At 58.8% G+C, this 13035-nt stretch overlaps 1 protein-coding gene across 2 annotated transcripts in view; it reads right to left on the bottom strand.

The window, feature by feature from the left end:
- The window catches only part of ZFPM1 (zinc finger protein, FOG family member 1), a 34661-nt gene that overhangs the window by 10784 nt on the left and 10842 nt on the right, over positions 1–13035 (bottom strand). The window contains exons 2-3 of one of the 2 annotated variants that reach the window (XM_042797601.1): positions 7784–7918; positions 5202–5291 (exon numbers count right to left, since the gene is read on the bottom strand). In XM_042797601.1, coding sequence (XP_042653535.1) covers positions 5202–5291; positions 7784–7918 — 225 coding nt within the window. The remainder of the gene's footprint in view (positions 1–5201; positions 5292–7783; positions 7919–13035) is intronic. The other variant, XM_042797602.1, reaches the window with a different exon arrangement.

Raw genomic sequence — 13035 nt, 5'->3', positions numbered from 1 at the left:
ATCCATCCATCCATCCATCCATCCATCCATCGGTACCCAACCTCCCGTGGCTCTCCTGCTCCTGCTCAGGGAAAAACAGAGCTGGAGAAGCCCCGGCTCCCCCGGCAGCCCCGGCCCGGCCCCGTCGCGCGCCCCCGCTGCTGTTTTTAGAAGCGGCGAGTGCGCGGCGGAAGGAATAAATCCTGACAACTCAACTAGTGAAATGATGTGATGGTACCGCTCCGATAAGATGGAGGGAGCCGATTGGGAAGAGTCTTAAGCTGTGAACACGCAGCATCTCCACTCTTCACCTCCGCTCACAAAGGGAAATCTCTCCAAAGGGGCTAAGGAGATTATCCCGGCTTTGCCGTCCTGGGTGCTCGAGTAATCAGGGCAGCCTTGGGGACGACAAAGGAGTGAGGAGGGTTTAAATTCGAGCCTTGCTGGGCTGCGCCTCCTTGGGCTCAGCCTGGGGATGCTCCGGCCGAGCTGCCACAGACCAAGGGGGGATGGTTGTGGGAGAACTGGGCTGCTGCTGGCTCTGCCTCCCCAGCTTTGGGATGCAGGGGGGGCACCTCACTGCCCCGGCGGGGTGGGATCTGAGGGGAGGTTTCTGCCTTTATCTCTCCCGCCCATCGCTTGCAATTTATTGATTTTTTCTTTTTTTTTTTTTTTTTTTGACAGAGTACAAAAGCAAACCTTTATCAAGCTGAACCCTGCCCCCGGGGAATGGAGGAGCTGTGACCTACCCCGGAAAGCAGAACGGGCACCTCCCGGAGCCTGGGGTGGGGGGTGCTGGGGAGGGGGCGATGGCACCCAGGAGGTACTGCACCCCAAAAAGGGCCGGGCACCCCGCTCGCCAGCTGGGGTGCACAGCTGGCAGGTGCTGGCAGCGGGGCGGGCATCGCCCTCCCCTTTACACCCCACGTAAGCCGGGGTGCCCTGCCCCAGCAGGATGCGTCCCGATAAGCCTCCCCGGGACGTTTGCATTTGGGGCGTTGCTGCGCCTTGCTGGGCTGTGGCCCCCAAAGGGGTCCCCACCCCCAGGGGGTCCCCATCCCTGGAAATAAATGGGAGCTGTCCCCATGGAGACGGGGATGGGAATAAACACCGGGAATAAGACCAGAAAGCGCTCAGGGAGGATGGGAAGGAGGAAAACTTCCCGGCTCCCCCAGCGTTGCCAGGACCCCTGTGCCAGGGACCCCCTGTCCCTGCTCTGTCCCCACTTGTAGGGGTGCTGGGGCCCCCCGGCTCTGCCCAGGCTGGTGCCAGGCCGCGGGTAGGGGTGCACTGGGGGGGGGACAGGAAGCCGGAGAGGGGGAGGAAGGGGAGCGAAGGGGCCCCCGGAGCCGATGCAGAGGGTAGATATCCCCTCCGGAAAAGGAGAGGGGACAGCACGGGGGGGGGTCACTGCCGCAGCGCCGGGCAGGGCAACTGGTCCCTGCCAGGCTGTTGGGAAAGGCTGGCCTGGGTGTCCCCCCGCCACCATGCTGGCAGTGTCCCCAAACCAGCCTGAACAACCTTCCACTCAGCAGTGTCCCCAAACTGGTCTGAGCATCCTTCCAGTCAGCAATGGCCCCAAACCAGTTGGAGCATCCCTCCACCCCCTCAGTGTCCCCAAATTATCCGGAGCATCCCCCTCACTCTGCGGTGTCCCCAGAGGCTGAACTGAGGGCTGAATCAGCAGGGACAGGGGTCCCCTTCAACGTCCCCAATCCAGGATAGGTGCCACCATTCCTCTTAGGACCGTCCCCCATCCTGATGCCAAACATCCCGCCGCCTTCGGTGCCGGTTTTGCCAGACACAAGCCAGGCCAGGTGGGTTTCATGGCCCCTGGGGGACTCCCCAACTCGGGGAGGGGGCTACTGCCCCGAACCCCAACTTCTCCCCATCCCCAAGCAATCTAACACAAACACAACTATCTGCTGCTCAGCCCGGCTCCCAGCGATAAAAAGAAATAGCTGGAATAATTTTTCCCACCCACACATACCAGGGCGGAGGGGAAGGGGAGGGGGGAGATGGGGCAGATGCGGCGCGGGGCCGTCCCTCCGGACGAGCCGTCCCTCCTCATCGTGCCCTGCTCGCCCCGATAATAAACCTTGAGGTTTGCAGACAAACTCCGGGCAGCCGGAGATTATTCAGGCAGGAGTCGCGGCGCAGATAAACACAACTGAAGGCGAGCGGGAGGCAAAGGGGAAAGAGGAGGCGGTGGGGAAAAAAAAAAAAAAAAAGAAAAAAGTTTGCAGTTTTAATTAGATGGATCAGAAAAATAAGAAGTCGCTCTGTCCCATCCTGATATCCCGCATGCAGGACTGGTGGGGAGGGTGGATTTGGGGTTCACGGCCGGTCCCAGGAGAGGTGGACCTGTAATAATTAACCCAGAGCCATCATTACTGCCTGGGAGCAATTAAATAAACGCCAAACAGATGAGCTGGAAGCAGGGGGTTGGGGGCTCAGCGGGATGGAAATCTTGGGGGGGGACCCAAACAGCAAAGCTGGTGTAGGAAAGGGGGTGAGGAACCTCCTGGGAGCGACCGCTGCTCTTTCGGGGGGTGGGGGGACACAGGGCAAAAACCACCCCGGGTTCGGCCCGCTCTGCTCCATCCCTTCCCTAATGGTGTCCCGTCAGTGTCCCCACAGGGACAAAAGCAAAAAGCTTCATCCCACCTCGCAGAAAAATAAACGCCGTCCAGGCTTCCCAGGGGCTGCAGCCTCCCGGCAGCTCCCAGCGGGGATTCTCCAGTGTTTTGTATCACGGTTGAGCAGCCTGTCGCTCAGCAGGGCTCTGCTCTCCTCCGTTCCCCTGCCTCAACACCACGCTCGTGATATTTGTCGGAGCTTTTCGCCTTAGCCCTCTGGGAAAATTGGCTGGCCTCGATGAGGTCGGCTGGGCAGTGATGGGGCAGGAAGGGACCCGAAGGCTGCGGGTGCTCCCAAAAGTCTCCACTACCGGCCCCATGCCAGAGGAAACAAAACCGAGCGGGAAAGATGGAAACCTGGGGCACGGCGGAGAGCTGCTTTGGGGGAATTTGAGGTGGTTTGGGGGAATTTGAGGTGGATGGACATCCCCTTTCCAGCCCCGCCAGAGGATGAAGCGGCTGGCACGAGTGGGAACGCTTCATCCTCAGGTCCCATCGGAAAGCAGAACCGAGTCGGGGTGTCCCAGCACCCCGGCCGAAGGGGTGGCACATCTGCAAAGGCTCCCAAGTCGAGGATCAGAGCCTCCAGCTCCCGGGGATTTGCATATCAGCCGGGTGAGCGGCAGCCCCCCTCCAGCGAACAAGGTCATTTCAAAGATAAAAAGAAAATAATCCTTCTCCCTCGCTGGCATGCAGGGCCAAGGAGCCCCACGGTGAGGCCCCGGCACGCCGCGTCCCCACGCTGCCAAACCTCCGGCACCGCCGTGCGTCCAGCGGGCAGCAGCTCTGGAGACCCAAAAGGCAAAGCCGTAGCGGGGAGGGGGTGGGGGTCAGCCCAGTGGTGTGTGTGTCCCCCCCCCAAAAAAAAAAAAGACCAGGGGAAGGTGAGACCCTGCAGGGCACGAACAAAGACGCCCGGAGCAGCCCGCTTGCCCCCCCCCCCCCGCCAACGCCGCTTCTTCGCGGCTGCCATTGCTGACATACGGCGGATCCTGCCAGATAAAAAAGAAAATTCAGGCTGCTCAGAGTTTCCCTTTTCGCCAGCTCCATCCCAGATAAGTGCAGAGCCTGCAGAGCGCCTGATAGACGGGCTATCACGGCGGTTGGTGCGAAAGGAACACCCTATCGCTGCAGCATCGCCGGACCGCCATCAACTCCCAGCCACACAGAAATTAATACCACTCCAATTACCAGAATAGAGATGGGCTGGGAGAAGGCGATAATAAAATCTCTTTTACATAAAGAATGCAAATAACCCGCTCCGGCGAGGGAAAGGAGGGGGGGGGGGGGGCGGTGTAAGGGGAGGCATGGCCTGAGCTGAGGCTTCGTGGTCCCTTTTGGGGAGCCCGTGGGTGATGGCGGTGCTGTGGCCCCCCACCCCGGGGTGTGGGGACACGCAGGGGTTTGGCACCGCAGCCCCCTCCCGCCTTGCACCGGCATGCCAGCGCCGGAGCCCGGTGGTGCTGGGGGCAAAGGGCCGGGGAGCAGATAAGGAGGAGCCGGGGGTGGCCTCGCAGCTCCTTCCTGCCCGGCGTGCAGGAAGGGCCGGGATATCAGCGGGACCGGCCAGAGCTTCCCCTCGGATGGGGCGGGAAAGGGGGAGCGGGGCCGCGGCTCCCCGCCGGGCTGGGGGGATTTCGGCAGCCGGCGGTGCACGTGCGCCGGCAGCCGCCGTTTCCCAGGGCTTCGCCAACGCCCGGCCCCACGCGGGAGGCTGGTGGCTTCGGGGACACGCTGGGACCCTCCCACCCCCCCGTTGCATCCATCACCCGAGGGCGATCGCCGTCCTGCGGCGGGGTCCCCCCCCCCCCCCATGGTGTGCTGCTCCCTAATCAGATCCACCCACATCGCCTGGTTGGGAGGTGTGTCCCCCCCACCCCCCCAAACCCCCAGGAAGGGCTGGCAGCACGAACGGCACCCAAAATGTGGCACATCCACCCTTGGGAGGGTCTCAGCTCCCTCCGGTCCCATCCCCGGGTGCTGTCCCCAACCGCAAACCCAATCTGCGCCGCGGAGCCCCGACCGTAACCCCATCGGCGGGTCGGTTTGGAGATAGTGGGGTGATAGGGCGTGGGGTACCCACACGGCACGCCCGGCCTCGCCGGGCTCTCAGGGTGCCGGCGGCCCCCGGCGTGGAGATACCGAGAGGGAGATAGATAGACGGCTGTATTCGCTCCTTGGGGTTTTGATAACCATCACGAAACCGCTCGAGCGTCGCTCTTGTGGTTGCCAGGATGTTTGCAAAGTGCCCTCGCCAACGCGGGACGGGGTCCAAACCACCCCCCCCACCCCCCCCCAAAGCTGGGGGTGCGATACCAGACGGGGTGCCGGCATCCCCGCCGTGCCCGCATCATTTTTTGTGGTCCCCACAGCGGCGTGAGGACATAAGGGACCGCACCCATCATCTCTGTACCTCCTCTCCCAGCTGGAGATTTGCAGCCTGCCCGGCTCCCAGGGCTCCCAATCCTCCTCATGCTCGTTTTTTTGCAAGGGGAGGTGAAATGCCTGGGGGCTGCTCCAGCCTGTGGTCCTGCCGGGAAGCTGGGACGGAGTGGGATGACTGGCTCGCCACCGGGGACTCACCTGGGCCATTCCAGGCGTCCGGCTCCTGCGGGTTTTCTCCGGGATCCGACTTCTCCAGCTCCTTTGGACTCTCCGGGGCGTCTCTGGACTCTGTGGCAGGAGAGGGCAGGCGGGAGGTCACGCGTGGGGAGTTTCAGAGGCAGCATCCCACGGGGATCGGGACCACCGAGCCCGGCGACACCCCCAGGGCCGGGATGCACGCCGGGAGGGGCTTCACTCTCGAGGATGTACAAGCTGGGGGGGGCGCTCCCCTCAAAAATCCCTGTGTCCAACCCCCCGCCCACCCACAGGGTCCCCTGCGCCCCACAGATCCGTAAGAATATCCAAGCCCACCCCACCGTCCTCCCCAGGGATTCCCGAGCCGCAACCCCCGGGTGGGCACCCACCTCCCAACAACTCCCCCCCTGAAAAAAAAAAAAAAACCCCCCGCATCTCTCCCATCCCACCGCTGGGGCCCCACGTCAACCTGGTTCAGCCCCGCTCCCGTCACGGCTCTATTTGTGGCGTATTCATAGCAACTTGATAACAATTATTTTCTCCATTAACTGCTGCTGGAGATGCAGCTGATAAAGCCTATCTGCATATGACAGTGTGGAAGATTAGCGCCCAAAGTACATGTTTGCCTTGGCGTCCCGGGCGGATAACCAGCGCGGAGCCCAATCGATCGGCGCCAGAGCGAACACCCAGGGGTGACGTCACCGGCATTGGAGATTATTAATACAGGTGATAAGCGGAATGATTAACATCAAATAAATCAATCACCGGGTATAAAAGTCCTATTATTTTTGGCTATAAATCAAAGTGCCTGGCATATCGATTTTTATCCATCGCGCTGAAAGCTTTAGTGGCCGTTATTGCTGCTCGGCGTTATCTCTGCTATCACCTTTTTATCGAGGCAGGCTAGTGCCAGGTGCAGCTCCGCGCCCGGGCTCCCGGCTCCCTCGCCCCCAAGCCCGGTTCCCCCCATCAGATAAGAGCCGCTCGCTTCTCCCCGCTGCCAAGCCAAGTTTGCCGGCGAGCCCTCCCCGGCTAGCAGGGTGCCGGCGTGGATCTCCAACCCCCTTCAACCCTCTCCTGCTGCATCACGGGTTGGCACCCGTGGTTTTGGGGGGGGGACACGTTTTGCTCCCTGCTTGCTGGTGGATGAAGGGCAGCGGGGTGCTTGCCGGGGGACCGGCCGGCTCCATTAGCCGCTGCAGCCTTGCCCTGCCGCGGTTATCTCGAAGGGCACTGCAAACATTAACCGATTAGGATTTGCCCCCACCTCCACAGGAAGGAACTTAAAGGATATCTGGGGACTGTTTCAGCCCGGCCCTGAAACGCAGCCACCTCTGGGGTGGGGCACGGCATGGCGGCAGGCAGGCAGGCGGCAGCGGGCAGGAAGCCGCCAGCAACGGCCCAGTGTGTGTGTGTGTGTGTGTCCCCTCCCCAAAACCCCGTCTGTGGCTGCTTTGCACCCCAAGGAGTCGCTTCGCATCCCCAGGGGACTTGACTTCGCACCCCGAGGGGTCACTTTGCAACCCTGGGGAAGGTGGTGGTGGTGGGGGGGAAGGATACTTTGCACCCCCACCCCCCCCCAGCCCTCTGCCCTCACCGGCAGCTCAGTCTGCGGCTGCTTTGCACCCCAAGGAGTCACTTCGCATCCCCAGGGGACTTGACTTCGCACCCCGAGGGGTCACTTTGCAGCCCTGGGGAAGGTGGTGGTGGTGGTGGGGGGGAAGGATACTTTGCACCCCCCCCCGCCCCAGACCTCTGCCCTCACCGGCGGCTCAGTCCGCGGCTGCTTTGCACCCCAAAGAGATGCTTCGCACCCCCAGGGAACTTGACTTCGCACCCCGAGGGGTCACTTTGCAGCCCTGGGGAAGGTGGTGGTGGGGGGGGGAAGGATACTTTGCACACCCCCCCCCTCCCCAGCCCTCTGCCCTCACCGGCGGCTCAGCACCGGGGCTGCTTTGCACCCCAAAGAGATGCTTCGCACCCCCAGGGAACTTGACTTCGCACCCCGAGGGGTCACTTTGCAGCCCTGGGGAAGGTGGTGGTGGTGGGGGGGAAGGATACTTTGCACACACACCCCACCCCCCCAGCCCTCTGCCCTCACCGGCGGCTCAGCACCGGGGCGGGTGAAAGGCGCTGAAACGGATACAGGGTGACGGCGCTCATTAGCAGCCATCACGGCGAGCAACTCGCCTCCGGTTTCCAGCAGCCTGGCTTGTGTCCCCCGTCCGTGTGTGTGTCCCCCCCCCCCCCCCCCAGCCTCCCCGCTGCCCCCGGCCAAGCCGAGATTGCTCCTGCCTCCTCCAACCGCGGGGAGCCCCTTCCATATCGGGGAGCATCCTTGCTTCCAGCTGGTTGTTCGCCATCACCCCAGGTCCAGGTTGCCCCCCCCCCCCGAGAGGGATGGAGCACCCCAGGGAGACTGGAGGGGGTTGGGGGGGGGGGCTTGCTTAACCACAAGCCCAACCCCTTGATGGGTGGGCGGGATGCTTCGGTTGCTAATTAATGGTTGTTAATTAACACCAGGCCCCAAGAGCGGCGATGCCGGGCGGGTTGCCCCGGTGGCAGACCCCGTCCCCGCGGCTCACCTTCGCTGCCGGGGGGGCTGGAGGTGTCACGTTCGGCAGAGCCCTCGCGGTCCGAGGTGGCCCCTTCCCTCTCCGAGGGGCTCCGCTCCCCCGCCGGGCCGTCCTCACCTTCCTCCATCGCTGCCAGGGAACCTGCCGAAACACAGAGGGGGTGGTTAGGTGGGGTGAACTGGAGGGGAAAAAAACAAAAAACAAAAAAACAAAAAAACCCCACCAAACCAAAAAACCAAAACCGTGGGGTTTCCCAGTTGGAAAATGTGGGATGCCAGTGCTTAGGGGGCTGGGAAAGGGCCCTTTCCCCGACCCACCATGGGCGCAGGGCCCGGAGGAGATGCGCTGCAGCTCTGCATGCCACGGGAAGGGAAACCCCCTCCCCAACCAGCCCTGGGGTCCCTTGTCCCTTTGGGGTTTATAGAGCCACTGTCTTGCTCTGGGGTGTCCCCTGAGGGATGCCCAGTTCCCCCCCCCCCCAGACACGGTGGAGAATGAGCCCCAAACTCGCCTGGGAGGCCAGCGGGGTCCCCACGTACCACGGGCACACGGCTGCAGCACGACGACTTGCCCTTCCCACCCAACCCCCCCCCTCAGTGGGGTGAGGGACCCCAGCGACTGTCCCCCCCCCAGTCCCCAGCACCCCTTGTCTGACGGGGGACCCCTGACACAGCCCCCTCCAACCCCAGACAAAGCGGGATGCTGCAGCGGGGACCCAGCGTGCAAGCAGGACGCGCGGAGGGGGCAAACGGGGTGCGGGGTCGGGGGGGAAAACCCCATCAACCCCCCCCCCCCCCCCCACTCGGACAGCCCCATCAGCCGACGCTCCTGTTTCCATGGCAACACAGCATCTCCCCCACCTCATCCGCACCCAAATCAAGAAGGAAACAGCGGCGCACGCCCGCCGCGAAGCTGCGCCGGGGGCTGCCCGGTGCCCCAGCCGGCACCGGCGTGCGGGCAGGGTGCACGGCGCGGTGACAACCCATCTGCAGACCTCAGCTGCTCTCCGTGACTCCAGGCATGTATATTTACAGCAGGAGAACAAAGAGCCCATAATCTATACAAAGCAGACAACAATGAGCGTGAATAAAGAGGCTGCCGGAGAAGGGAAGGCAATTTATTCTAATTCTGCTAATTTCAGTTCCAGCACAATTAAAAAGGCTCTGATAATATTCAGAAACAATCACCAGCTAACAAATCGTTTCTCTCGCTGTAAATGAAACATTGTTAGGCTAATTTCTTCTTTCACGCCTTCACGGCTCTTGGGCTTCTGATAAAGTTAACCCGACTCTCGCCTGCTCCGTGGCTTGGCTCCTCCAGCCTGGCCAGGGAGGGATGGACAGACCTGGGGAGGGATGGACAGACCCAAGGAGGGATGGACAGACCCAAGGAGGGATGGACAGACCCAAGGAGGGGATAGACAAACACAAGAAGGGATGGACAATCTAAGGAGTGATGGACAGACACAAGAAGGGATGGACAGATGCAAGGAGGGATGGACAGACCCAAGGAGGGATGGACAGACCCAAGGAGGGGATAGTCAAACACAAGAAGGGATGGACAATCTAAGGAGGGATGGACAGACACAAGAAGGGATGGACAGACCCAAGGAGGGATGGACAGACCCAAGGAGGGATGGATAAACTCAAGGAGGGATGGACAGACCCAAGGAGGGATGGATAAACTCAAGGAGGGATGGATAAACCCAAGGAGGGATGGACAGACCCAAGGAGGGATGGACAGACCCAAGGAGGGATGGATAAACCCAAGGAGGGATGGATAAACCCAAGGAGGGATGGACAGACCCAAGGAGGGATGGACAGACCCAAGGAGGGATGGACAGACCCAAGGAGGGATGGATGTGGCTGGGATGATGTGCGGCACCCACCCAGACCACTCACATCCTACCCCGAAACACCAAGCCCCGGCCAGGAGGGAGACGGGGCTGCCCTGTATAAACGCAGTCGTATAACAGCCGGGCTTTGGGTACCGCAGGGTCACCGAGCGCCTACGGGGACGGTGGGTGGCCGGCAGCATCCCCGGCACCATGTCCCTGCCCTCCCCGCACCCAGCCTGTCCCACTGTGGCACCCCGCTCCCGGGGGGGATGTCTGACCCCGGCGCTCCCGGCTGCGTGGGTTAAATGAACTAGTGGATAGCTTAAAAAAAAAAAAAATTAAAAAGAGAAAAAAAAAAAAAAAAAAAAAAAGAGGGAAAGAAAAAAGAAAGAGGAAAAAAAAAAAAAGAGAAAAAAAAAGAGAAAAAAAAAAAAGAGGGGAAAAAAAAAAAAAAAAAAGGCAAAGGAGGGAGAGGGAGCACGGAGCAGGGAGCGGAGCGTCACTTCTCCGGGATTGCTGGAAGCCCTGCACAGTTATCACCGCACACAGCCTCCCTCAGCTTGCCTGATCTGTCTATTCTTCATTAAGCAAATACGCTGAAATGGAAATGAAAACATAATAGCTATTTGATTTTCGGCGAGATATTTTGCATATTGGTTCAGTGCTGATAGTGGAATTTCATCAACTCCCTTTTTTCATGCTTTAAAACTGAATTATTGAGGCTGGCTTTACAGAGAGGGGAAGAGCCAAAAAATGCTCCCTTCCAAGATACTCCGCTTTGACGATTAACTCTTCTCCCTCCCTCCTTCTCCCTCTTTTTTTTTTTTTTTTTTTTTTGATAACAAGGAAGGATTTCTGTTTTGTTTTTTTTTTTTTTTTTTCCCCTTTTTTTTTTTTTTTTTTTTTAAAAAAAAAATTACATTGATTGTAAAAACTTGGAGGAAGCAGAGGCGACGTGCCCGTGTCACCCACGCACAGGCTGGGGACACGGGTCCAGGTGGGCACGAGGGGCGGCATTCCCGGGGCTTTTCCAGCCGTTGGAAAACCCGTCGTTACCCAGGTAATGCTTTGATCATTTCACTCAAATTAAGGTTCTCCCGGCGCAGGAACAATAAGCCTTTTCTTGATTCTTTGCGCTTAGCTGGTGAATTAAATAAAAGGCATAATAATATAGTGAATAAAAAAGGAGGGGGGGGGACTTCTCCTGGCTGCCAAGAGCGAGACCCTGGACGCTCCGAAAGCCGGCACGCAGACAAGAGCAAAGCGATAAGAGGCCTCGATAACAGATAGAAAATAGCAACAGCCCCAGACTTTCCCACCGGCTCTGGAGCAGGGAGGAGGAGGAGGAGGAAGAGGAGGAGGAGGAAGAAGAGGAGGAGGAGTCCCTGTGGCGGAAAGCGAGTCCTGGACTGAAAACACGTGCGGGCCGGTGGCAACCTGCCTTCGTCGTCTGGCTTTTGTCTGCTGGCACCCACCTCCAAAAAACTAATTATTTTTAAAAATAAAAAAGGCCGGGCAGGTGGCGAGCCCAAGGGCGGGCTCTGGGAGCCCGGGTCCAGGCGGCATCGCGCCCCAAACCTCAACTACAGGCCCCTGAAAGCTCGCGGGGCGGCGAGTCCCCAGGGTGCTGGGTTTTTGGGGGGGTCACTCCCCCTCCCTCCTCGCACCGGCGGGACCCAGGGGACATCCCCAGCTCTGCTGGACCACACAGGCAGCACGATGGAGGCTCTTTTCTTCATCCTCCAGCTCCTCCTCATCCCTGAATCCCTCTTCCAATTACAAATAAATAATAATAGTAATAGTAGTAATAGTAATAGTAGTAGTAGTAATAATAATAATAAATAATAATAATAATAATAATAATAATAATAATAATAATAATAATAATAATAATAATAATAATAATAATAATAATAATAATAATAATAATAATAATAATAATAATCCAAAGCAGCCAGGTGAGGGTCCCCATCAGGTCTCGGGGTGCACGAAGCACGGCCAAGACGCTCATCCCTCACCTTGTGATTGAGACATGGGGAACCCAGCTCAGGCATCGCCGCCTCGGGGCAGCGCCGCTGCCCCTAAACCGCCTTATTTTCCCCCAAATTCTGCAGCCATGATCAAAGGGCTGCAGGAGCCGGCACGGGGATGGGTTTTCCCCGGGGAGAGATGCCCTGGGAGAGGGTCGCAGCCGCTCATGACCCTCCCTTGCACCAGCTGCAAAACCGTCTCTGGTGATTCGGCGGGGTCTGGCGCAGCCTGGGGATTCCCCGGGGTCTCGTAGCAGGGTTGTGCCATGTCAGCCCTGCAGCAAGCAACGCCCAGAAAGCAACCTGGGCTGCAAATCCAAAAACTACCGGTATCTGATGGGACACCAGCCCGCCTCTTCTCACCCAATTTTTCCCTGGTACGTATTAATGTTTGCTTTTACCGAAGACCTCGGGTGCCCCCGAGCCCATTCCCTGGGGAGCGGGGATGCCAAGCGCCGCAGCCGAGGGCAAACGAGGTTTCGGTGGCCGGGAAATGACGCCGGTCCTCAAAGGTCACATTACCCAGCGGGTTATTTTTTCCCTCTCCTTGGCTGATGCTGCTGGGATCCAGCATTAAATTACAATGCTCTCCAAAAACAGGGGTCCTGGGGGGGGGTGGGGGTGGTCTTGGGCAACACTCCCCCCGGGACCCCCGTTTTAAGAGGAAAACGGATCTTTTTGAGCGCAAATCAACCCTCTCCCCTATCAGCCCAGCCGCAGCATCCCGGGGCCAGGCTCCCCCCCCCGGATATCGGTACATTAAATATCAGCCCTGTGCACGGAGCCGATAGCGGTTGGGGCCAGCCCCAGCCCCGTCGGTACCTATCTCGAATTCGGGGCCCTTCTCCATCTCACCCAGATAAAACTCACCCCGACCCTTCCTGCAGTGCTCTGTGTTAAAAGGGCAAGGGAAAAAAACAACCAACCAAACATGTTTGGGGAGCTGGTAGGTAGAGGGGGGATTTACAATGTATTTATAATAATTTATTATTAAATTATGCCGAATTTATCCAAGCAGGGAATAAAGGTGGTGGGGGATGCTGCGATTGCTCGGGAGGGAGGGATTTATAATTAAATTTATAATTAAATTTACAAAGTGTTTATGCCTAATTTTTCTAGGGGGGGAATGAAGGATGGTGGGGGGATGCTGAGATTTCTTATGGGGGGGTACTTATAATAATTTATTATTAAATTTATAAAGTATTTAGGCCTAATTTGTCCAGGAGGGGAATAAAAGACTTGGGGAATGAAGGTGGTGGAGATGCTGAATTGCTCGTGGAAGCGGGGTGGTGGTGGTGTTGTGAATGCTCACGGGGGGTGGGGTATTATAATAATTTATTATTAAATTTATAAAGCATTTAGGCCTAATTTTTCCAGGAGGGGAATAAGGGATA

The sequence above is a fragment of the Tyto alba genome, unplaced genomic scaffold (genome assembly GCF_018691265.1).
Source record: "Tyto alba isolate M040663 unplaced genomic scaffold, T.alba_DEE_v4.0 Super-Scaffold_26, whole genome shotgun sequence".
Lineage (NCBI taxonomy): Eukaryota > Metazoa > Chordata > Aves > Strigiformes > Tytonidae > Tyto > Tyto alba.
The sequence above is the reverse complement of the archived record's forward strand: the minus strand, read 5'-3'. Positions and strand labels throughout refer to the sequence as shown.